At 39.6% G+C, this 27,151-nt stretch overlaps 1 protein-coding gene across 3 annotated transcripts in view; it reads left to right on the top strand.

Annotated features, from left to right (window-relative positions):
* PIP5K1B (phosphatidylinositol-4-phosphate 5-kinase, type I, beta) overlaps positions 1-27,151 on the top strand; it is a 316,932-nt gene that overhangs the window by 110,393 nt on the left and 179,388 nt on the right. For all 3 annotated transcript variants that reach the window (XM_011970143.1, XM_011970145.1, XM_011970144.1), the window contains 2 exons: positions 2,653-2,737; positions 6,874-6,942. In XM_011970143.1, coding sequence (XP_011825533.1) covers positions 6,874-6,942 — 69 coding nt within the window. In that variant the 5' untranslated portion in view covers positions 2,653-2,737. The remainder of the gene's footprint in view (positions 1-2,652; positions 2,738-6,873; positions 6,943-27,151) is intronic.

Here is a 27,151-nt window from a genome sequence, read left to right on the forward strand (position 1 = left end):
TAAAAACATTAAGAAATCAAATCAACATTAAGATTTATTCTAGAAATATAAGGAGTTTTAATTTTATATTTTTACATTTCTAAAAAGATAAGCATTTATATTTCATTCTATTTAAAAGAGTGACAAATGAAAATATCCAGGAGTGAATTTAGTAAGACGTAAGACAAATTAAAAAAAAAAAGATTGTAGTAAAAGATATAAACATTTGAAGAAGTGGAGAGCTATACTATCTTTTCAAATGAGAAAACTTATGATCCTAAAGATAAAAATTATTCTAAAATAACTATATATAATCCCAGTCAGAATCCCAACTTGAAAGATAAAAGTGTTGTCAGATCAGTCAACATGATTTTTTTTTTTTTTGATACAGAGTTTTGCTCTTGTCACCCAGGCTGGAGTGCAATGGCCCCATCTCAGCTCACTACAACCTCTGCCTCCCAGGTTCAAGCGATTCTCCTGCCTCAGCCTCCTGAGTAGCTGGGATTACAGGCACCTGCCACCCCACCCAGCTAGTTTTTGTATTTTTAGTAGAGATGGAGTTTCACTATATTGGCCAGGCTGGTTTTGCAGGTGATCCACCCGCTTTGGGCTCCCAAAGTGCTGGGATTACAGGCGTGAGCCACTGCACCCAGCCCAATCAACATGTTTTTAAAGGCCATATAAAAATATGAATGCAAGAAAATGTCCAAATTTGAAGGAAAAACAACATTGGGAAGTTGTGCTAGCAGGCATCAAAGCATATGATCATGTTACTGCATTTTAAAAGCAATATGACATTGACTTAGGAATCCACAAGTCAGTGTTTGGAACAGAGTAGATGCCTTAACTAAATCAATGTATATAGGAAAACTTAATGTATGCTAAAGGTGGCTTGTCTTTCCAGTAAGGAAAAGATCATAAAGTAAATGATTTGGGGGCAATTAGCTGTCCATCTGGGGCAATATTCCATTTGGATTAGATTCCATTTGAAGTAAGATCTAATATTAAATATGGACCCATAAAGGTATTAAGAGAAAATATGGGAGAATACATGTATTACATCAGGTTGGGGGAGCTCTCTTTCATAATCCATCATCCAAAAAGGAATAATTCCAAGATAGTAAATTTATAATCCATAAAGGAAAAATTGGCAGATTTGACTGTGTAAAATTTAAAATGTCTGTAATGACAAGACACAATAAAGCCAAAAGAAGAATAATGCTTGCAATCTCTAGGACAGACTAATGTTTAAAATATGAAGAGGTCTCACAAACTGATTATAAAAGAAAGATAAAACAGCCCAGTATAAAAATAGTCAAAGGGCGTGAACTGGAATTGTAAATCATCAATAAACCTGTGAAAAGAATCAACCCTGTTAGTAGTGAGAAAATGCGAATTAAAACCACTGAGATGCCCATCAGGTGAGCAAACACTTTTAAAGATGGTGAACACCAGTGCTGATCAGTGTGTCAATAAGCAGCCACTCACCATGCACAGTTGGGCTGATTGCTTCAGCTTTTGCACGGAAAGAAATGTAGCAATAGTCATTCAAGTAGTTAACATGCTTATCATGTTTCGCCCCACAGTTATTCCACTTCTAGGATTCTTTCCCACAAAAATGGAAGTACTAGAACATTAAAGATGTTTGAATAAGGCTGTTTATTCCTGTTCTGGTTAAGGTAGCCAAATTTGGAAACAGTCTGAATGTTCTTCCACGGAGGAGTGATTGGTTAAACAATGGTATGTCCATCTTGTGAATATATGCAGTCATTTTTAAGTGAGGTAGATATATAGATTTGAAAAATATATTGATAAGAGCAAGTGGCAGAAATAAATGTGTGTGTGAAAAAGCATAGGGAAGATTTTGAAAGGCTATACAACAAACAGACTGTTCATATTGGCTATCGCGGGGTAGGGGACATAAGAGTAAGACCTAATTTTTTTTTTTTTTTTTTTTTTTTTTTTTTAAGAGACAGAGGCTCACTATGTTGCCCAGGCTGGTCTCAAATTCCTGGCCTTAAGCAACCCTCCCACCTTGGCCTCCCAAAGTGATGCGATTATAGGCGTGAGCCACCATGCCCAGTCTAATTCATTTTTACTTTATACCTCTTTACAGTTTTAAATTGATTACAATAAGCAAGTATCTCTTCTGTATCAAACATAATTATAGCACAACAGCTTTTTTGAACTTTTCTTTGAAGTTGTGTCGTCTAATCAACCCTTATGGAAATCACAGGTAATTTGTCATAGGGATAATATTGAGAAATTGTCCACATGTCACATGTTGTCTTCTCTATGAAGATCCATGGGAGAAATTTCCACTCCAGCTTGAATCTCTGGATACCTGTGGTTCATTTGAGCAACTGCTCTGCTTTTATCTTTTCCTCATTATGCATCTGGTAACTGATCATATTTTCCTTTCCTCTGGAAACCAGGAATCTCAGAGTCAAGTTGTAGACTGTAAAGCTTATTCAACAACCATACCAGGCCCTGTGGCTTATTTTCTATGCACAGCCTTTGCTCTCCACGTTTACTTTCCCTCACCCACATTCCTTCCTTTGTTTTAATTTTAACTGCTTATATTGCATGTATCCTGATAGCTACCTCTCATCTTTTTTGGGAGATGTAGTAGAGATATGAATAAATAATGACCAGAAATTTCTATTTTAACAGAAACCTGGGAAAGAAAACGGTCTCAACAATGAGTAGGCCACCCATCACTACCAACTGCAGATGACTTGCCATTTCATTTACAAAGGTAAGGAATATAGTCTATATTTTTAATTAATTCTGATCAAATCAGTATAGAGCCCTTAGCTTTTTATCGTAAATATTTTTACAAATATTCTAAAACATATATCTAGCTCATAACCTTTAACTTTGACATCAAATTTGAAACAAACATCAAGCAAACAGAAATAAGAAATTTTATGAATTTTGGCATGCCAGAGGGTTAAAAAAACCAAGATGTGGTCTCTGTTGTTAATTACTATGTGTGGTTAAATTTTTAAATAGTATTTTCCTTATTTTTAAGTGTAGCAGTGTTTACTGTAGAATACTTGGAGAATCTAACAAAATATAAAAATGAAAACCTAAAACCTTTATAATCCCATCATCTGTAGATAATTACCAGAACTTCTGAGAATATCTTTCCTCCTTCCTTTTCTGTGTACATGAAAAATACATATGATTATAACTTCAAAAAAAATTTTTAGAGACGATGGCTTGCTGTGTCTCCCAGGTGAAATTCATATAATATAAAATTAGCCATTTAAAAACGAACAATTCAGTGTGTTCATTTTTAGTACAGTTTAGTACATTTACAATGTTACGTAACCACTAGCTCTATGCAGTTCCAAAACATCTGCATCACCCCCAAAGGAAATTCAGTGCAGTCAGCCCTTGGTATCTGCCGGGGATTGATTCCAGGACCTGTGGATACCAAAATATACTCAAGTCTCTTATCTAAAATGACACAGTGTTTGCTTTTGTTTTTCTTTTTGAGACAGGCTCTTCCTCTGTTGCCCAGGCTGGAGTGCAGTGGTGTGATCATGGCTCACTACAGCCTCAAACTCCTGGGCTCAAGCAATCCTCCCACCTCAGCCTCCTGTGTAGCCAGGACAATAGGTGCAAGACATTGCGCCTGGCTAATTTTTTATTTTTTATAGAGATGAGGTCTCACTGTTTTTCCCAGGCTGGTCTCATACTACTGGCCTCAAGTGATCATCCCATCCCAGCATCCCAAAGTGCTGTGATTACAGGTGTGAGCCACCATGCCCAACCTGATTATATAATGTTTTTTAAAATGATGTTTTTAATTCATACTTACCTTGGCTTCATTAGTTACAGATGATGTGGTGCAGAAGCATAACAAGTCTAAGAAGAAACAGTAGTCATCATTGCAACCATTGTAATAGCCCTTTGCAGTTTACCAGTACATCCCCAAGCATCTTCTTTATCCCTGCTACATGGCCTCTCCGACTCCAATGTCCCTGGTTAATAGGTTCATGTGAACTTTGTTAAACATCACTCTATAGGAAAAACAAATAAATAACCTTTGAATCCAGATGATAGTTCATGGCCTTCGTTTATCATTATTATATGTTGTGCTGCTTAAAAGGAAGTGTGTTTTTAAAAAAATAGAAGTTTACATGTTTTTCTCCTCTTCCCTACTGTCAAGTCAGGGGTGATTCACAAAGTAATAAAAAAATACTTTAAGACCATCTCATCCTCCGTCCTTCATTCATGCTAGTTAGTTAACCTCTCATTAAGGCTGTTTTTTTAAGCACCCTTCAGAGTTGCTCTTGTAGTTTTTTGGTTTTAAAAGCTGCAAAGTCTTAAAGGTGAAATTACTAGAATGGCATTCTTTAGGGAGGTCTTGACTCTGTTAACAGTTGAAGGCCTGTATTTTACCCTGAGCATGATATATAAACCATTTTAATTCTTCTGGCATTTTTATTCAAAACTTACCAAAATATTATTATAAAGAGACTAGAAAAATGAATTATTCTTTAAGTCAATTTAAGCAGATACAGATGGAAAACAATAGTTTGTGAAACATCTGTCCTTGAAGACTCTATTCTAACACAGACAGATTAAATAGACACAAATAGAACTGCAAAATTCTGTAAAAGGGTGGTTTGATTGGTGGGCAGTACTAGATCTAGTGAGGTTGGCTCACCGTGATTCTTGCATTTATTTTCCTGGATGGTTTTTAGCCATATCAAGCTCATGGCAGTGTGGGGAAACTCAGTCACTTAGTTCCAAGGCAGAGAAATAGTTGATGAATTCCTAGGTTTAGCATATGCTGTGTTTATTAAAAGCCCAGAATTTAAAGCATGCTTCAAAGGCATAAAAGAAAGTCAGAAACTTTACCCTTCCTTGGTATTAAATGTTCTGCATGCAATTTAAGGTAAGACCCTTAAATATTGTGGTTCCCTAATTATGAAGTTACCCTTGTTTACCACAGAAATAACATAACTGGCTTTAAAAATACAGATGAATTATAGGTTACATGTGAAAATCTTATCATTAGGAAAAGAGAGAAACACATTTGAAGATCAGATCTCTCAATGAAAAAATATATTTTATCTTAAGGCATTAAAAGAATTCACAAAGATATGTAATAGTTTTGAGTGTGTAAAAATGTAAAACTTTTCTATATCATAATTATGAAACAAGTTAAAAGGCACACGGTAGACTGGGCACAGTGACTCATGCCTGTAGTCCCAGCACTTCGGGAGGCTGAGGCAGGAGGATTGCTTGAGCTCAGGAGTTCAAGACCAGCCTGGGCAACATAGCAAAACCCTGTCTCTACCAAAATAATTGCAAAAAATTAGCCAGACGTGGTGATGAGCACCTGTAGTCCCAGCTACTTGGGAGGCTGAGGCGGGAGGATTGTCTGAGCCTGGGAGGTCGAGGCTGCAGTGAGTTGTGATGACACCACTATACTCCAGCCTGAGTGACAAAGTGAGACCCTGTCTCAGAAACAAACAAAAAGGCACATAATAACAGAAGACTATTAATAATATACTTGGCAAGCAATTAATGATCTTAAAGCATAAAAATAAGCAAACCACTAGTATGAATAACCATAATAGGTAAAAATCAATAATGGAAATATTAATAGAATGGAAATCTCCATAGATAAATGGACGAAACAATGGAAAACTCGAAGAAATACGAAGAACTAAAAATGATGTGAAAACGATGTTAACCTTCACCAGTAATTTTCACAGATGCAAATTAAAACCAGGAGATGATTTCTTTTACCTGTCAGATTAGCAAAGCTGTTTAAGATGATAACAGTCATTACTAAATGTGTAATGAAACGAGCCCTCACTCACTGCTGATAGCAGTGTGAATGAGTATATTCTTCTGGAAATAAATTTACCAATAATTTTTAAATAATTAATAATTAATAATAATTAATAATTAAAAATTTAAATTTTTAGTACCCTAGGATGCCCTAGCAATTCCAAGAATCTAGTCCAAGAAAACATTGATGTTAGATAAAGATACAAGCATAAAATAATTATTGTACTATTTGCGGGAGCAAAACTCTTTGAGCTGCCTCAACTATCCTTCAATGTTAGCATTGACTAAAGTATTAACACACAGTGGTGTTCAGTGTGGTATATCTTACAACTAGAAAAAAATTATTCTTACAAAGATATTTTTGTAATCAAATGGGAAAATATTGATTACATAAATGTTCAGTGAAAAATACTGGGTAAGATAGTATTGTTAAGTTTTTTCATATGAAAATACACAAAATAAAAGGTAGAAATAAATATGATAAAATATCAATAGTGGAGTTGCCCAAGGGTAGTGAATTGAGTAATTTTTTTTTTCTGACTCATATTTTTTGGTACTTCCCACATATTTTTACAGTGAGCATTTATAACCAGAAGAAAAGTTTTTTAAAAAGCTGTGTAGCCTGGGCACAGTGGCTCATGCCTATAATCTCAGTTACTCGAGAGGCTGAGGTGGGAGGACTGCTTGAACTTAAGAGTTTGAGGCTGCAGTGAGCCATGATCACACCACTGCATTCCAATTCCAGCCTGGGTGATAGAATGAAACCCTGTCTCAAAAAAAAAAAAAAAAAAAAAAGCTTTGTAGACAGAAACTCATACACATGTACATGCTTTCTTAGAGCATACGGGATAAAATATATTACGAAAAAGTTTTGGATTTATTTTTGAAAGATTAAGGAATGCAGATTTCTTTTTTAGTATTTTGAAATTTTTCTTTCTTCCTTTCTTAGGAACAACAGCAATAGCCAAAACAAAAACATGCTTAACTAAAATAGATCCTTTGGTTAGCAATATTATTAATATATATTGTATTTCAGAGTAGCATTCAAGTTCAAATGGCAATGTGTTTCTCTTGTAGATGTCGTCTGCTGCTGAAAATGGAGAGGCAGCACCTGGAAAACAAAATGAAGAAAAAACCTATAAAAAGGTGAGTGTGCATTTTATTTTCTAAAGAGGAACACTGTGTTGCTGTTTGGTACATGAATATTATCAAAGGCCTTTCTTTCTCCAAAGCAGTTGTAAGTTACTATCTTAGTTTCCAGTTGCTGCTATAACTAATTACTGCAAATTTAGTGGCTAAGACAACATACATACATTATCTTCTAGTTCAGTAAGTCAGAAGCCTAACATGGGTCTCCCTGGGCTGAAATCCACGTGTCTGCAGAACTGTATTCATTCCTGGACACTCCAGGGGAGAGTCCGGTCCTTGTCTTTCCCGGCTTCTAGAGGCTCCCCGCGTGCCCTGTGTCGTGGCTCCCTGCCATCTTCAAAGCCAGCAATGGCTGGTGGAGTTGTTCCCAGGCTGTATCACCCTGACACTTTAAAGGGCCTGTGTGATTGCATTGAGCCCTCCTAGGCTCACAGAAACACGGAAAAATATTAATAAAAAGTAATATTCTTTATCTAAAAGATCAGCTGATTAGCAACATTAATTTCCTCTGCAACTTGAATTCATTTTTGCCTTATAAGGTGACATATTCACAGGTCCCAAGGATTAGGGCATGGGGATCTTTGAGGGTCAATTCACCATAATACAGAATATCGAGTGAAGATAGTTGTTTGAAGACCCTTCTTATTCCTAAGGAGAAGGCTCCTGAGGGCATGCAGTGTTCTGTGTATAATATATAAATCCTTTAATGGACTGGCTACTTTCCACCAACATTTAAAACATTTCCAAACTTTGTATTTTAAAACTTTTAAAATATGAGATGCTCCTCTTCCCCGCCTTTTCTAAGTCGCTCAGATTTTATGTCTTCAGTCCATTTCACAAAAACTCGTTTTCCAGACTTCCTAGTGTATCTTAACTTACCAGTCTTTGACTTGACTCCCAGCTATTAAGCTGATGTTCAAACACATTACTGGGTGAAATATGTTCCCAAGCACCTCTACTCCTGATTATAAATTGACTATACATTTTAGCTTTTCAAAGTTCTTGCTATTTCACCCTCTTAAGAGTAGGAGGTTTGTGTATTGAGGGTTTATTATTTCTTAATTTTTCCCTTTATACTTTGATGGATAGCCTGCAAGACGTTTAGTCATAAAGTATATGAGCTATGTGCTCCGACCACATATTCAGGTCATGGAACTAGCATGATGTATTTTCTGTTCCATTTTCATGTGGGGGAATATGCACTTTTTCCTGATCTTTTTTATCTGACTTTTCCACTCAGCCAAACCTTGAAATATAAACCAAGAGGTTATCATTCAAAGTGATGGTGTGGTTGGAAAAGAGTTGGGTAAAGATTCAAGAGCTCAGAAGTGTCACAGTATATTTTATAAAATTTGTACATCTGGCCAAAGGCAACAATACACTATTATTTATTTTTAGACACAGGTGAAAAACCAAATCCTGTCTCGTTTACCCAAGATTCCATGTACATTCATTCAAGCATGGACCAACACGGAGATGATTACATTGCTAGCCTGTTATTACTTCAGATCAGTTTCAGGTAGTATTCTCAGTCAGCATCAAGACGCACTGAAATTCTTGACTGAATTCTGACTTACAGGAGAGGCTTTGTGGCTGCAAAAGTTGTAGAAAAAATGTGACCATGACATCTCAGAGTTTGTTAATTGTACCCTGCCCAAGAATTTCTTTAGTCAAGCAGGTTTTCAATAATTAGTATAGGTAATTCTATGATTAATGTCTCTAGTAGGATATTTAACTCAGCAATGTTTTTTAGGTTGTAAAAACTGAAAATCAAATTCTATGGTAGGAGAAATAAGGAAAGACACAGAAAACCTAAAGGGACCAGAAATTTTTTTTAAATGAACAGTTTTTTATGTGTAATAATATCAGGATGTTATTAATGATTTCTGGTTTTAAAAGGTATAAGCAATGGAAGGGGATGCACATAGCCTCCTTAAAAAGCACCAAGAAGACCAGCACAGCACTTAGAACTTCACCCCTTAATAAATATGGTATTGATATGCATAGCAAGAAGAAGGAATCACTTAGAGAAAGTGTTGTTCTACTGAGAGGTAAAAGCTCAGCTGAATTATTCAGTTTAATTCTCTGATCTTCAAACTGAAGAAGGTGTTAATGCTGGACTTAGAAGTTAGATATTGCAAATGTGTTTATCTCAGAGTTAGGAGAGGTAATAATAAGAGGCACGTAAGCTATTGCAAATATGTTTATCTCTAGGCCCAGGTAAACCATTTCCCAGACGAAAAAATTTAAAGCTAGAATAGGAAAACCTCTGAATGTGAGCTTTAAACAAATTTGAGAATGGGAAAATTGTCAGAAAACAGGACATAGCAAATATTATTCCTATTTTCAAAAATGAGGAAGAGTACATTCTGGAAACCAGATTATAAGTGAGACATTATTCCCCAGTATAATTTGAGCATTATTATTGTACCTATGGTTTATACATATTTAGAGAAGAAACATATCTTTTACAAACCTGGAGAAGTTCATAAAGATGTAGTTTATTTCAAACTAACTGCATTTCCAATTTTGAGAGAGTCATTAAATTACTCATAAAAAGTATGTTCAAATTTAATGAGTCTTGATTTAAAGGCGTCTAAAAGATTCACTAGTCTCCTTTCAGACAAGGTGGATAAGTATGGGTTAAATATTATGTTTAGTGTGTTTGTATCTGGTTGGACTAATGGTCTCAAAAACTGGCAGTTTTACTCCCTATTCACTCAGTCTCTACCAGCATGATGCCTGAGTTGGCCCTGGGTAGCTTACCATGCTCACCCATGACCTTAGTGAAAGCATAAAAGCAGTGCTTTGCAAATCCAAATGACAAAAAAACTGTAAATGATAGCAAACAGACTACACGAGCGTTGTCAAGGCCACCATACATCTTACTCCCTTTACAAATACCTTAAAGTTAAATTTCTTTCCCAGTCCTGAAGCCCTGACCATCAGGTATGCACAGATTTACTAAGAAGCTTTGATAACCCATTGTTTTTGCCTTGACTGAAGCCAATCCATGGATCCCAGGTTAAGGCCTCTGGTCCTCTATTCTAGGAGTGAGAAATATACCACAGGAGTTTATAAGTAGCTTACAGTGGAGTGGGAGAGGCAAGACATGAAAACAATTTTAGAACACAGTAGTCTATAATGAGGAGTTTAAAAGGGAAGAAACCAATATTGTTAGAATTAAGCAGCAGGTTTAGGCTTTCTGTATTGAGCCCCAGATTTACTGGGCAGCTGCCAGCAACGTTCAGCGTCATGAGTGCTATGATTTCCACGTGTTATTAGGGAACACTCAGTGTTCATGGGACAGCTTTACACTCTGTGTCTCAGCTATTTGCATGTGATTATTGAGGCTGGCTGCCTTTTGTCTTGCAGTTGACCATTTCCTGAATCCATTCTCAGTTCTTGGCAAGCTCAGGAAGAACAGCTAACATTGGGCCGTGAGGTTAATAATGTCTTCAGCTAATGGCTGAAATAAGAAGTTTGATTTTAGCTGCATAAAACAAACAAGCTGCCCATTAAGACAGGCATTAAAGGCTGCCTGGCTTTATTTACAGAGTGGAGTATTGCCATTATCAGTTAATTTATTGAGTGCTTTCCGCAAGAGTTGTAAATGCAGAAGCCTACTGGGGCCCAGCAGCTAAGAAGGGAGTGAAAGAACGAGGGGACCATGGTAAACAGGAGAGTCCGCACCTTCCTTAAAAGGGGCAGCAGGCAGTCAGCTCTAGCCAACAGAGCTATGAATGAATGCTCGCCCGGGGTTGCCAGATACTCTAATGTTTTTCAAGAAAACAGAGATGAAAATTTTGATGTGAAATCTGCCATTTTTAAATGACAGCAACTAATTCAAACGTTTTTAAAAATACACTCTGGACAAAACAGTTTGCCTGTGGACCCTATCTGGCCCTTAGGCAGTGGCCAGTTTACAACCTGTGACCTCCCTGTTGGTATAAAAAAGTGAGAAGGAAAAAGGAGGATGCAAAAGAAATGTAAGAACTTGTCTCTGCCTCCCCGTACCTTACAACTTATTTGGGAGAAAAAAGATGGACCCACATGAAAAAATTAAATCTTGACCCAAATTGGTGTTCAGTAAGTGCCAAAACAATTGGTATTTCTCTTTTACTTTTATTTTTCTTGAGTTGGAGTCTCACTCTATCACCCAGGCTGGAGTGCAGTGGCACGATCTTGGCTCACTGCAACCTCCTCCTCCCGGGTTCAAGCAATTCTCCTGCCTCAGCCTCCCAGGAGTAGCTGGGACTGCAGCTGCACGCCACCACGCCCAGCTAATTTTTTGTATTTTAGTTGAGATGGGGTCACTGTGTTGCCCAGGCTGATCTCGAACTCCTGAACTCAGGCAATCCACCCACCTTGGCCTCCCAAAGTGCTGGGATTATAGGTGTGAGCTACTGCGCCTGGCCAAAAATTCCACTTTTTAAGTGACTGTGCATTCTGATTTACCTACTTGTTTGTCTTGATGGCAGGGAGTCCAATGAGCACAGGCACAGAATTAGGGAGGAGCATGGTTTGTTGGCATCACAGGAGAGGCTGGCCTGGATAAAGCTAAGTGGCAGTGTCTGGGGAACGTAGTAGGCAGATTTGGAAGTATGGGCTGGCTCTAAATGACAGCTACCCTTGGGTGCTGGTTTGAGGTGTTTGGATTTTATGTTCTAGGCCAGTGTTGTCCAGTGGAACTTCCTGCAATAATGGAAATGTTCTATAATTTGCACCAGTGCAATAGCCACAAGCTATGTGTGGCTGTTGTGCATTTGAAATGTGGCCAGTGTGTCTGAGGAACCGTATTTTTTATCTTAATTTTAGTTAAATTTAAACTTAAATAAGCACACGTGGCTGATGACTGCCATGCTGGGGAGTGCAGTTTTCAGACAGTGATGTTCTGTAACATTGTCGTAGGGGCTAGTGACAAATGAAAGGCCTGTGCAAAGCCAGTGGCAGAGCACAAGTTGCACAGGGTTGGGGGGAGATGACACGGGAAGACTTTTGTGTTAGTTGAGCAACAAAGTTGGGTGAAAAGTTGAGTAGGAAAAGATGTGGGGAATATTTTTGAAAAGAAAATTACATTTCCAATCAGTGTGACTACCAGAAGTTTTCTGCCATTGGTGGAACTAGGGAAGTTTGGGAAAGAGTATTGTGTTATTTTGGGGTTTTGTTTTTTGTTTAAAAAGGCAAGAGACTTAAAAGGAAGCAGGAGGCAGAGCACGAGTTTACTTAAAAGAGGATGGTTTCAATGCAAGTAAAATATTGATGCTAGAGATTCAAGTTTTGTCTGTTTTATATGTGAAGAAATGACCCAGCCCCACTTCTCCAAAACAAACAGATGTCAGGGTAATTCAATGACATATGCCGGGTTACCTTGCAGTTCTTTGTTAGGGAGATGATTAGAAGCTCCAGTCACATGATGTCCCATGTTGTGATTTGTTCATTGGACTGGGTCACTGTTTCCCAACCACCAGGGCCTAGACTGTCATGGGAAACGTGCACTCCATTTGCTTTTCTTCTTGTCTCACTTCTTCACCCTGAGGTTGTGGTTCCAGGTCCCTCACCCCTTCCTCTTCTGCTTCTCCCTCCTTTCTGGGCCTCCCCACAATAGGCCTCCACTGGGAGATTCTGGTTTTGATGACCGCAGGCTGCTGTGGGGGCAGAGGCCACCTGCCTGTGGCACCGATGCCTCGCCTACAGTGTGCAGTCTTTTTAGCTAGTTTTCACCGTGACAGGCACACGTGTGCTGACAGCACTCAGAAAGCTCCAGTGAGAAACTGACCAGACCAGGACACCCACAGAATCCTTGACCCAAATGCCCAGTTTTGTTCACTTTGTTTTATTTTTGAAGACCTTGGTTGTTGCTTCATTCCAGTGTCTGAGACAGTTTCCTATCAGTGGAGGCAGGCAGCGGTGAGGTAGGAGGAAATAGTATCTGACCCCGACCACATTCCAAGGAAAGATACCTTTTATTGCTTTTTCAATGTGAGTAAGGTAATGGCTCAGAGACACTTTGATCTAAGATGAAGTATTTCTTTAAATACAAGATCTTTTATAAAATATTTCTGACCGCTGGTAACACTGGCTGTCTCCAGGGACAACCAGGTAGTAGGGTCCTTAGTTGGTGGGAAATTTCTCTGTGTAAACCTTTCTATGGCCGGGCATGGTGGCTCGGTGGCTCTGTGGCCAGGCACGGTGGATTACGCCTATAATCCCAGCACTTTGGGAGGCCAAGATGGTTGGATTACCTGAGGTCAGAAGTTGGAGATGAGCCTGGCCAACATGGTGAAAACCCATCTCTACTAAAAATACAAAAATTTGCTGGGCACGGTGGTGCAAGCCTGTAATACCAGCTACTTGGGAGGCTGAGGCAGGAAAATCACTTGAGCCTAGAAGGCAGAGGTTGCAGTGAGCCGAGATCACGCCACTGCCCTCCAACCTGGGCAACAGAGGGAGACTCTGGCTCAAAAAATAAATAAATAAATACATCTTTCTATGCCTATTTAATTTTGAACTATGTGACGGTAATACCGATTCAAAAATTGAACAAATAACATTTCAGGATTTTGGAGGGAAGAGGGGCTGGAGTGCGTTCTCTGTCCTGACCATTCTTCTTTTCCTTCAGATTCTGGAAAGCCACCACTTCCATGAAACAAGCAAATTCGTTTGTGCTAAGCAGCAATTGTCATGAATAGCAGCTATGCTGGTCTCTAGGATGAATGACCCTTTGGTATTCTAAGTGTGATTCCTAATCCACCTTAATCCAAAAGACGCTAACCTGCTGGTTCTCAATCCGCAATTTTGCCCCCACCCCCGGGAAGATTTGGCAATGTCTGGACATATTTTTAGTTGTTACAATGTGAGGGCTGGCGCTACTGGCTTCTAGGAGATAGAGGTCAGGGATGCTGCGTCTTACGATGCAGAGGATGGACCCCTAAAACAAAGAATTATCTAAACTTTGTTAGTGCCAAGGCTGAGAAGCCTTGTTCAAATCAAACTACCCTTTCTAAGAGGAGGGCGGATGTGAGTCTAGCTCTTCCAGATACTGGTTGATAACCGTAGGCATTTTTCCTAGTTGTTGTGAACCTTAATTTTTCTCATTGATAAACTGTAATTAATTAATATCTACCCGAGCTGGCTCATAGTGCTGGTGAGGATCAAACAATTTAACAGGCGTGAGCAAATACTGGGAAAAGTAGAATACTAATGAGTGAAGTCACTGTTTTGATTAGCAAGAATGCAGTCCCTGAGCCTCTGATTTCCAGATTCGTTCTGTGGGGACAGAGCACTGGATTCCTGGGGAGAAGGATTACTTAGCCTCCTGGGGCAGCTGCAATCAAGCCTGGGCATGGGAGGTGAGCTGACAGTACTGGGGCATGACACTGTAGTCGTCCCAACAGCAACAGGTGTCTAAAATCAGAGAGAAAGATGTGCTCTTAATAGTAAACGGGTGCCACTGTACTGCAGCCTAGGCAACAGAGCAAGACTCCATCTCAAAAAAAAAAAAAAAAGTAAACTGCTGTTGTGTTTTTAAAAATTAAGCAGCAAAGAGGTGAGCTGCATCATTTACAGAAGGAACATTTCTAAAATAATTCCATTACACTTAGAAGCATGTGTAATCACATCACATTACCATGCACCCCCCACCCTGGCAGATCACCCCTCCAAACACTTGCGCCTCTGTCTTCTTCCTCACTAAGTACTAAAGCAGGTGATCACAAATCTGCCTTTACAACTTTTAAGCAGGACATTACAGATAATTAAGCAAAAAGAATTGGCAGCTTCAGATTTAAAACAGCTAAGCAAGCTAACCCTCTCTTTAGCCTGTTGCCCTGAGTGGTTCATTCTTAAGTGACCTCTTTCAGCATTCGCTTTGGAGGGGGCCTCCATATGTTAAGTTCCCCAGGTTTGTTGTACTTCTGCCTTCTGATTTACTGTAGATGCTGTGTTTTGGTCCCTAATACCTATAAACATCACATTGCTGTCTCTAAAACACAAACTATAGGAAATCATATTCTACACCCAAAACTTACTGCACGGCTTCCTTCAGGGGCAAAAAACCACACAATGTTGAGTTTGGTGTGAATGGCAGGCGAGGAGGTTGGGGTGTTGAGTGTTACTGCTGCCAGTGGGGCCGTCTGAACTGTGGTCCCTGTTCTCAGGGCACAACGATGCTTTTGTTTTTCAATTAAAAGGCTTAATATAAGCAGGTGTTCACTCGCTTCCCTGTGCAGCTCAGCCAGCCGGGTTCTGATCTGGCCAGCAGGCCCCGTTTCCCCGAGGCCTGTGGCTCCTCCACTTTCCCCACTCACTACCTGCCCTCCTTTGCCTGAGCACATAAAAGAGATTTTTTAAAGGTGGCTCTTAAGAAGTTGCAAAAGAACATAAAAATTTTAAATTCTAAAATTCTCTGTTCTGAATTTGGGAAAAGATGACAGCAATGTAATTTAGGTTCTAGTCGTACATCTACTCAATAATCATAGGGAACATACCATGTGCTTATTCAGAGTTTTTGCTGTTTTATGGAGTTAGAATCATTGGCTGATGGAAGAATTTTATTTATCAAATATATTGAGTTTATTTTAACCAAAAGCCTACTAATTCAGTGAATTAAAGCCTAATTGTTACCAATCAAAAGCAATTTTAAAAGCAATGCTAATAATAAGAGTTAACATAAGTGCTTAGAGTATGTCAGCTATCATTCTAAGCACTTTGGAAAATTCATTTAATCTTCCTAACAGCCCTATGAGGTGATACTATTATTACCATTTTACAGATGAGAAAACTGAGGTACAGAGAGGTTACCTAAATGCTCCAGAGCATAAAGCAAGTATGTGGCAGAGTAAGTCTGGGATTTTGACCCCAACTGTCTTTCTTCAGGTCCTGTAAGACCCTACCCACTGCATTATTGTCTGAATGCCCTGGTGTCTGGAGGGCAGTGCTGCCTATGACATTAAAACAGTGATTCTCAATTATCTGCAATAGTAGCAGGGGGCAGTAAGATAAACTCAGACAGCTTTGGAATGGGAACAAATTAATAGAATTTAACAATTTTTTTTTTAGACAGGGTCTCACTCTGTCATCAGGTTGGAGTGCAGTGGTACAAGCTCAGCTCACTGCACCCTCCACCTCCCTAGTTCAAGTGATTCTTCTGCCTCAGTCTCCCTACTAGCTGGGACTACAGGCGCATGCCACCATGCCCGGCTAATTTTTTTTTTATTTTTAGTAGAGACGGGGTTTCACCGTGTTGTCCAGACTGGTCTCAAACTCCTGACCTCGGGTGATCCACCCACCTCGGCCTCCCAAAGTGCTAGGATTACAGGCGTGAGCCACCGCGTCCGGCCTAGAATTTAACAATTTTAAAATGTTTTCCCTGATTGAGTGGTTCCAAAGCCATTTTTCTCATCAAAGTGTATCTCACTTCTGAACACAGAATCTGAACTATAGCCTCAAGAATAACTTAAAAAATCCCTCGGGCACTGTGTAGAACACTAGAAATGAGAAGATGACTAAAATGATCATTTCAAAAATTATCGCTGAATGCAGAACTCAAAATTGACAGTAAAGGATGAGAGCCACTTGACAGTGGTGACATATCTTGGATTGTCAAGTTAGGAGAAGAACACATTTTAAAACGTACTCTCTGGCAATTCTGTAGACTGTCACAGAAAGAGTCACAACTCGATAATGATCTTCTCAACCGCTTAAAAACATCTGGTAAAGAAAGCATTAGGTAGGAGGATGACTATTTTGAAAGTTATTTTCCTCTTTGGGAATCCAGTTCTCCCAAATGGTATACTGTATTTTCTGGCAAGTTCTATTTACTGTCTGGTCCTGTGTCAGCTGCTTTTATTACACCAGTGAAAGGAAGATGTGGCAGCTCAGTCCTCTGCATGAAAGAGGCAACCCTTCAGCGTATCATTAAGGAAGGAAAAGAAGATGAGCTGTGGTCTCTGTGGGGGATATGAAATTAAGATTTTCAGCGCTGTATCAGTTCTGCGCAACTTCTGACATGCATGTACACCCAGACACCCAGAGACAGAAATTGGGTTCAATTAGAAGGAGACTTCTAAACTATTCATGAGGTCTTGCTGCAGTTCTTTCTAGCAGAGTTGATGAGCTACTCTTCCTCTTAAATCAGTGATTTCTGCTCATCCAGGATGTGCTGCTGTCCGCTTCACTGCAGGTCAGGAAGCATTTGGTTATTGAGCACAGAGCTGAAATGTAGGCTGTCTGAGTAACATTCTAATTTTCCTGAGCTAAGTTTTCATATTGTGACCTTGCCATTTTTATGGGTGTGCTTAGTGCCTAGAATGTACAACGTACATTTGACTTACGTCCATGTACTCATTCATTTCTCCAATTGACAAGTATTTATTTAGCTTGGCATGGTGCTAGGCCTTAGGGGTGGAACAGAGGCCAAGAGAGACCTAGTCCCTGACCCTAATAATGCTTTCATTGTCATAGTACAGACAGATGAGAAAGAGTATGCACAATCTGATACTAACTTTTAAAGTACTATGAAGAAAATAAAGATAGGCAAAGGTACTGCTACCTTTTAGATAAGGTATTCAGGGGACCCTCCCTGAGGAGGCGGCACAGGGGCTGGGATTGCAAGTGTGTGAAGGAGGCAGTCAAGAGAAGAGTGGAAGAAAGAATGTGCTTGGCAGAGAGAATGGCCTTTGCCAAGCCCCAAGGCAGGAAGGAGCTTAGTGGATTCAAGGAACTGAGCAGGAGGCCAGGGGTGAAGCAAGGTTCTGAGCAACGAAGAGTGGCCAAGTAGTGTGACAGCAGCGGTTCCCAATGGGAGCCAGATTTGTCCCCCAGGAGACATCAGACAGTGCTGTCACAGTTGAGGGGAGTAGGTGCTACTGGCACCAGGTAGGAGGCCAGAGACATTGTCCCCCGACAACAAATACTCATCAGCCCCAAGTATCAATAGTGCTAAGTTGAGAAGCCCTGAGTTAGAGAAATAGGCAGCAGCCTAGACAAAGGTAGTAGACTGGAGGAGAAAGAAGGAAACAAGTTTGAGATTCACTTCAGAGTTGATATTGACTGGATGGGACTATGGTTGGATGTGGGGGTGAGGGCATGGTAGGAATGATTGATGATCCCGGGATTGTAATTTGAGCACCTGGGTGGATGCTATGACCATCAGTTGAGATAGAGATGCATGGTAAGGGAAAAACAAGTCTTCCAATTTGGACATGTGAGTTTGAGAATGTCAGGCAAGCGGGTGGTTGGACATGGATTTGGGACTCAAGGGAGAGGTCTGGGGTTCAGCTTCAATTTGTCGAATTGCAGATTCATAGGCATTGGTGAAATGGATGCAGAAGAGGCCTCAGGAAGGGGGAACATCCGTATTTTGATGTTGCCTCCTAAGATCCTTTTCCACAGTTATATTCCTAAAATACACAAAGCTAGCCAAGTCACTGCCTTATTATCTTCCATTGGCCTTCTGGTGCCTTCAGAAAATATCCTTGCTCCATAGCACGGCATGTGAGTCCTTCACAGCCATCCCCAGTGGGTGTGTCTTAACCATCCCCTGCCATTATTCTTGGACACACACCTAACTCTGGCCGCACTGCATGCTGCACCTTCCTCTTTTCCATCCCCATTCCTTCCAACACAAGCTGATCACTCTGTGATGTCTTCATTCCAGAAACAGCTCTGCCATTGCCTTTGTCCACTCTCCCAGGCAGTGACTGTCCGTCACCCTCCCCAGCCTCCCTTGGCTGCACTTAACTCTGTTATGTCACAGATGACTTTGTTTTGTAATAATTGTTGGCAGTTATGTCATGCCAACTGCACTGTAGGTGGCTGGGGAGCAGGGGTCTTGCCCAATTATTTTGGCATCCATAGGTTCCCACATAGCGTCTGGTACAGCATCCAAGGGATGTATCACTTTTTTCTTCTTAATTCTAAGATTGTTACAGACTTTCCAAAGAGATGTTCTTGAGCCTACAGTTCTGGAGGTGCCATTAGAGGTGAGATGTGGGGTGGGGTTGGAGGGCTGAAGAGGGATGGAATTTGTACTGTGGGTGTTCACAGAAAGAACATTTTGAAAGAGCTCAGTTCTATTCCCTTGGCTTTTTCTGTTTCAAAACGGTAGTGATTACCTGAGTTGTGGGTCACTGTACAGGCATTTGAAAGTTGGCTCTTAATGGTGTGGCATCCTGAAGTCCCCTCATCTGTAGTCTACAGATGGCTTGTGATCAGCCGTTCCTGGAAGAACTTCAGCAATGAATTTTAAAAGGCAGTCTTTTTCCAACACTGTCAGTTAAAGGTTCTGTTCTTTCCAGATGTTCGCTCAGTTAAAGGCAACCCCTAGATAGATGACAGTAATTGTCAGGGGAGGTCAGGATATGGGATCGTTTGGCAGCCCATTTCTCCAGAACAAACATCATAGTCAATGCCCTTTTCTTTGGAACATGAAAGAAACAAGATCAATGGTGGTTCAGGTTTGCTGTTTCAAAGAGAGTGAGAGGGAACAATAGCCTAGCAGTTTTAAAAGCAACTGTATCCCTCTCAAAATCATAAGGAGTATAGACTTTAAAGCTGCACTTAGGAGCCAAAAACAGGCATTGATGACAACAGACAGAACATTGGACCCAACTCTTTCTCTTCCTCCCTCAACAGCAGTGGACTGAGAAGGGAGTGTGTGGCAGGGTCATCAGGCTGGTTGTGCCATTGATAAGCTCAACCTTATACAAGAGAATGTCTGAGCATAGAAATACTATAGTGTGGCTTGAGTATTAAATCTAACACTATGTGAGAAAGTATTAAATCTAACACTACCAGGGAGATGGTAATTGGCTGTACAAATAACAAATTGCTACTATTGATGCTGGCTCCCCACCTACTCCTAATGGAATTTAAGCCCTATGAGAATAGGGACTTGGCAGTCCAGATATTAATAAAATTCGATACTTAGTAAAGGCCACAATAATACTGCCACCTTCTCCATATTGGGACACTGTTCAAAGTATGGAATTGGAAATTTCAAACCCATTCCAATTGCAGATTGGGACCCCATTCTCCTTCTATGGTAATCCTTATTATTGAGTATTCAAGGTCAAAGCTTGTTTCAGAAGGCAGTGGAATTCTGTGGCAAAAGGAAATCTAACCTTCATGCATTAAAGACACCTTTTTAAAAAGACTGTGCCTAGAAAGCAAAAAAAAAATTTTTTTTTTGCTTTCAGTTATATTAAATAAAAATGGCAAATTTTCTATTGTAGCTTTACCATCTCAGTGTCTGATTTAGTTTCAGGAAGCTATATTGGGCTTCAAGAACCCTTTTTCCTCATCTGTCTCTGCCTTTACACATTCAAACTGTTCTGCCTGGGACAATAGAGTTTTTCTGGGAAGAAGCAAGTGCCACCCTCTCTAAGGACAGAGAGTGCAGTAGAATGGGGTGAGGGCGTGTGGTTGAAGACAGCAAGATAAGGGAAGGTGTGAGTGGGCAGACAACATCTAAAACCCATTGCATGGGTTTTAAAGAAAATCATGAACAAACTAAGCTGCACAATCAGCACAGTCCCTCGCCCCAGGTTATTTCTTTATTTTTAACTTATTTATCAATTATTCTAATCTTGGAGACAAGTCAGTTCCCCCATTCCTGTCCCCCTGTCCATTTGGTTTGGATATAACTTTAAGATGACAAATTAGAGGGGTTTTAAAGTTGTAAATACAAAAGAGATTTAAAGCAGTAAAGTTTAATTTCAGAACAAAATCAAAGGATGGAGTCTTCTGAGATTCTGCTTTATAAAAAACAAAACAAGACCCTGTTTTCCAAGGAAGCATTCAATGTAATAAAAACATCAAACGTTTCCATTTCCTTTGGAATTTGGGGTATGCCAGCTCAAACTACGTTGATGTTTATCTCCATGCTTTTTATTCATTTTTTGGAGAAAATTTTGTTTTTAGCATATGGGATACTTACATACACACATACATATATACACACACACACATATACATATACGTATATATAGAGAGCTTATTTCTAAGTGTGCATTTTTTTTTTTTTTTTTTTTATTATGAGGGTCATGAATTGCTTCAGATGAGTTTATAGATGGGTGGGAAGAAACTACACTTTATGATAAAGCTCCTGATTTACCTGGTCAAAGGGAGGCTGTCTTACCAGAAGCCAGGTGGCTATGCCGAGCAGATGCAGCATGTCTTAGGCATCCCTTTGCCCTCAGAGTCCCTAGCGGGGACACACAACGGCTGGTACACAAGGCAGAGTCTGGTCAAATCTGGGGCACCAGGCCGAAGCCCTTTCCCCTCAGGCTTCCATTTCCATGAGAGATGAATTTAAACCCGCAGTTTACTCCGAGAATAGGAAATGCTACAGACATCCATGCCCTTCCTGTTTATTGACCCAAATTCAGCCTCAGCAAGGTCACCTGGGCCAGAAAGCGTTCGGCACCCAGATGACCTGGAACAGTATCTTTGTTTCCAGCTTTCCAGCCTCAGAATGCCTGTCTCCCTACATGTTCTCCCTCAGTAGATATATCTGGGCACTCATTTGTGCTAGGCAGCGATATAGCAGTGAACACAAGGAACTTGGCCCATGACCTCAGGAAACCAAGTTAAGTGGTCTGTGCATTTTAGCACTTTACTAAATTACCTTTAAAAATGGTTATCCCATCTTAGACGTCCCCCAGCTAATTAGGGGAGCCCTGTTTTTCCGAGTCCTCACTAGCAGTAAGCACTGCTCCTTTAAAAATGTTTTAACAGCTAGATAGGTGAAAATGCCTTAATTTTCACTTTAATTTGCATTATTATTGTTAAGTTAGACTTTCCAGAGGATTTTTACTGATTTATGTGTATTATTATCTATGAATACCCTTTGCTCTCTGATTTGTAAGCACTAATATATTTAGGGCCTTGCATTTTTGTTGCAGATGCTTTTCCAGTCTTAAATTAGACTTTTACTTTTCCTTACTTTTTTTTTTTTTTTTTGACCCAAGCTTTTATATAGTCAAATTTGTTAATACTTCCCTTATGGCTTTTATCTTTACTCTTCTTTTGTAATTTTGTGCTAGTAATGCCTTGCTTTAATTTTAATAATTTGTAATGCAGGACTTCCCATGGTATTCTTAATTTTCAAAAATTTCCTAGTGATGTTTTTACATTTTTTTCCCTCTGATTGAACTCTGGAATTATAAGGTCATTATCTCTAAAAAAAATTTCTATTGTGATTTTTGTTGAAATTATATTAAATTAATGAATTTAGAAAGAAGAAGTATCTTTAAACTTGTATTTTTCCTTCCAAGAATTAAATGTTGATATATTTATTGTCTTTTATGCTCCTCAGTAAATTTTTATTTTCTTCATAGATTTTGTACCTATTTTTAGTTGAATATATGTCTGTGTAACTTATATGGGGTTTTTTTGTTGTTAATGTTTTGAGTTTTGTTTTTTTTTTCTTGTGTGCATGGGATTTTTTTTCCATTACATTTTCTGACTGGGGATACATAAGATCTTAATTCATGTGAGTTTATTTTTTAAACTGACACCTTTTTTTTTTTTTTTTTTAACCAATCTACTAGGTTCGTAACTGATTCTTGGGTATTCTAGGTAGCAATCATATAATGTATAAATTATCATTTTTCTCCTTCTAACCAATATTTTGTAATTGGCTTGTCTTATTAATATGATATTCAAAAACAGTATCAAAGAATTCTTGTGATAACAGCACAGCCTTGTCTTACTTGTGTTTTAAAAAAGAAATGGCTCTTGTACTGTTTCCCAAAGTGCATTCTTTGTACACACAAGTTATTAATAGATACATAAATAAAAATCCCTTGGTCACGTACATTTGGAAAGTGTCACTCTAGTGCTTCCATTAGTATACTGTTGTCCTTTAGCTTGAAAAATTATTTTCTGCATTAAGAAAGTTTCTTTCTGCCTCCAGTTTTACTGAAACTTTTTTTAAAATCATAACTGAAGGGAGAGGAAGAAAGGGGAGCAGGGGTTGAAAAAAACTATTGAATACTGTGCTCAGTAATGGGGGGACAGGATTGACTGCACCCCAAACCTCAGCATCGCACATTACACCTAGGTAACAAACCTGCTCTTGTATCCCTGAATCTAAAATAAAAGTTGAAATAATTTTTTAAATTAATTAACTAAAATCTTTATTGAATATTCACTTTTTCATATAATTTAAGCTGACCATGGAAAGGCAATTATTGTAAACACGGTTAGCTTTTTGAGATACTCCAAGTACTAGCAAATAATAAAATCGTGTTTCTCTTAAAATATTATTTAATTCAGATTTTATATCAGTTTAGATGAATGGGATCTTTTTATTTCCTTATAGTTTGGAGAATGTCTTAAAATTTCTTCCTATGAGTCTACGGATCACTTCCCCATACCAGAGTAATGTGTGGAAATTATCCTAAGAGTTAGTGCTTTTTGCAAGTTATTTTGGGGTGGACAGGTTGTTGAAATCATTGAGAAATTTTGGTTTTGGCAGGGGGGAGAAAAGCTTTGTGTTTCTTTTGCCTGAAAGTCTGTGCTTTTTCATCTCCGTTTTCCTTTTGTCGAGAATTTTAATATAATTTCATGTTATATTTGGGCCTGTGCTTCTTCATTTGCAAAACTTTGGGTGTGGTTGACTGCTAAATGCCGTTGGAAGCCTCTTGGTTTCTTGGTGGTGGTGGTTTTGTTTGTTTTGATTCTGTGATCATCTCTTGCAGCAGTCGTTTTATGAAGGCCAGGCAGGATGCCTTGGAGAGGGAAAAGAGAAGAAGGTAAAGAGTGGAGAGAAGGCTACATCTCTTTTTGAGAAAACCTGAGTTAGTTTCCCTTTGGTGCAAAGGCAATAATATCTTGCATATTTTCCCACCCTTCCTTAAACACCTTGTGGATTAGGATCTCAAATGACTCCATCGGTTTAGGAAGATTAATCCTCTGTGGGAACAAGTAGAGATTTTCTCCCCCTTTTCTATGTTCTTGGCAAAATGAATACAACAGAAAATTATCGAAGTCTGTCATCAGAGTTTGAACTTAGGAAAATTAACTCGAATGTGCCTAAAGCATGACACCGTGCTTCCATCCCACCGGCCCTTCAAGCCTAGGGGAGCCCTGGTGTAACCAGAGCCTGAGATGGAGATGTGGTCTTGCAGAAAGAGGAAGAGAAATGCCAAGGTGCTGTATTTCTGTTAGGTCCAACCATGGTCGTCTCCATTCCAGAGAGGTCCTGTCAAGACTGTTTTCTACCCAGAAGGCCAAGTGTGTACTCTTCCATGTTATAAACTCATCACCCATTCGTTTATTCAGCAAATGGTCCTCTAGGACCACATACTGAGACCACAGAGATGCAAGCCAGTCTCCTTCATTTCAACCCAGTGCCAATTAGCATCAACTCTTGGGGCTAGTGGGACAAAGAGTGAAAATGTTCGGGTGCCTCAATTGAACAGGACCTAAAAGTATTGAAAGCATTTCACTGCCGAGTGCGGTGACTCACACCTATAATCCCAGCACTTTGGGAGACCAAGGCAGGCGGATCACCTGAGGTCAGGAGTTTGAGACCAGCCTGACCAACATAGTGAAACCTCGTCTCTACTAAAAATACAAAAATTAGCCGGACGTGGTGGTGCATGCCTGTAATCCCAGCTACTCAGGAGGCTGAGGCAGTTGACTTGCTTGAACCTGGGAGGCAGAGGTTGCGGTGAACCGAGATCGCACCACTGCACTCCAGCCTGGCCAACAAGAGTGAAACTCCATCTCAAAAAAAAAAAAAAAAAAAAAAAAAAAAAATATTTCACATTTGCTGTATGTATTAGTTTCTTATTGCTGCTACCGCAAATTACTGCACACTTAGGGACTTAAAACATTTATTATGTTATAGTTCTGTAGAACAGACATTTAATATTCTTCTGGCTGGGCTAAAATCAAGGTGTCAGCATGGCTGTGTTCCTTATGGAGGCTCTAGGAGAGAAGCCTTTTCCTTAGGGGCCACTTACATTTCTTGGCTCATGGCCCCTTCCTCCACCTTTAAAGCCAACAATGGCAGATTGAATTCGTTTTACATTATGTCTCACTCACCTGCTCCTTTGCCTTCTCTTTTTTTTAACCCTTAAGAACCCATATTATTACATTAGGCCCACCTGGACAGTCCAGGACAATCTCCCTAACTCAAGGTCAACTGATCATCAACCTTGATTGTATTTGCAACCTTGTAAGGTAACATGTTATATTTTGCCTTCTAAGGTTATATATTTGCTGGCTGTAGAGATTAGGATGTGGACATCTTTGGGAGACATTGTTCTGTCTGCCACCATATAATTTCACATTGTCTACCTCTGTGCATCTGCAGCTCTTTGTCGTTACTGTCAGTCTGTCTGGTACTCTCAGTAGATACCGACTGTGATCCTGAGGTATAGACATCACTCTCAGGTCTGTATTTCCTTCTCCTCCTCTCTTTCCCTTTTCTACTTCAATCCCTCCATAAAATCAATGTGCTCAATAAATGTACCTTCAATACCTAAGTCTCCCTATAATCAATGTACATAAATGAGAGATCATTTTCTAGGATATAAGCATGGAGCTGGCTTCAGATGCAACACCTTGTGACTGAAAAACAAATGTGGCTCAGGTTACTACTGTTAACATGAAGCAATTCATGTTTGAACAGAATTTTCAAAATCAAATTTTGAACTCACTGCTGGAGACAATGTGGCCCCCTTCATTTCCTGGATTATTATGCCTCTCCCACAGAACCATTTGCTATATTATTTCTTTGGTGTTTACAGAAGCAGATCATGTTTATGAAGCATGTCCAGAAGAAGGAAATGATATATGGAAAATCTCTACATGGGGTATAGAGTCAAGTGATCCCTAGGTTAGAATCAAGAACTATAAATAGGCCAGTGACTTCATATGTACCATGGGACTGGTATTTTCCATCTTTCAGCCCACAGTTTGGATAAACTTAGATGGATTTTTTAATAGTTCTTTGAAAATGGAACATTAGTTATCCACAGATATTTAACTTTGGACAAAAAATAGGAATAAAAGTCATCATTTCTGATGACAGGACTAGACAGACCTTTTTACTTGAAAGTAATTGAATATTCTGTGTGTTTTTGCAGTTTTTCTGAATTGAGAATAGTGACCATCATTTGAGGTGGAAATGGCAGAAATGATTAATTTAGAAAGAAGAAGGATTGTGGGGTGGGTGGAAGTGGCATTTTCTGCATTGTATTCTTAGAAACTTAGACTGTTAGAGTTGGAAGTACTCTGATAAAACTGTTCTTTAGCATATGAGAAAACAGAGGCCCAAATACCTTAAGTCCCTGGGCCAAGAGTATGCTGAGTGCAGAAAGCCACACTGTAGCTCGTGTCCCAGGCCCTGGCCCTCAGCGTTTCTCAGCCCACTACACTCATCTCCAGCACCTCTGATGGACTCACTGGGGTGACACCATCAAACCATGTGCCCCAAAGATGCCTTCATGTCGATTTCCACTTGAGCGTTTCTCATGCTTGGATGGCTAATATACTCCCTGCCTGGTTTACTCTTGAGAACCCGGTTTTCATCTGCTGTGGGACACAGTAGCCTTTGCGTCAGTGTCTATGTGCACATGTGTCCATGGAGGCAGGGAGGGTGGACAGGCATGTTTGTACACACACTACACCAGCAGCACTTTTAAGGACAAGGATCCTGACAAAAGCAACAGCAAGTGCACTTTCTTTTCCAAATTACCCAAGGTTGCTTTTTAAAAATAGTAATATCACTTCCAGTGTTTTGGACTTGGCTTGGTGAAACAAAATGTGAGTTAAAACTGTGGAATATTAAAGCATTATTCTTGACACATCTGCAGTATGAGACATTCCATTGATGTGGATAGCATATATGCAGACAACAAGCATTGATGCTGTACTTCCACCTACAGATAGAAGGGGAATGTACCTTGGTATGAGAGTTTTGCACTTAGACAAAGTCTTAGTTCTCAACCAGAGCTGATTTTGCTCACCACCCCTCCAGAGGGCATTTAGTAATGTCTGCACATATTTTGGGTTGTTATATCTGAAGGAAGTGGTGCTACAGGCACCATTTGTAAAGACCAGGGACGTTGCTGAACATCCTACGATGTACAGGACAGCTCCAAACAACAATGAAGTCTCGAATCCAAAATGTCAATAGTGCCAAAGTTGAGAAATCTTGGCCTACAGGAATTTATGACTTATCTGATAC

The sequence above is a fragment of the Mandrillus leucophaeus genome, unplaced genomic scaffold (assembly GCF_000951045.1).
Source record: "Mandrillus leucophaeus isolate KB7577 unplaced genomic scaffold, Mleu.le_1.0 Scaffold93, whole genome shotgun sequence".
NCBI classification, from domain to species: domain Eukaryota; kingdom Metazoa; phylum Chordata; class Mammalia; order Primates; family Cercopithecidae; genus Mandrillus; species Mandrillus leucophaeus.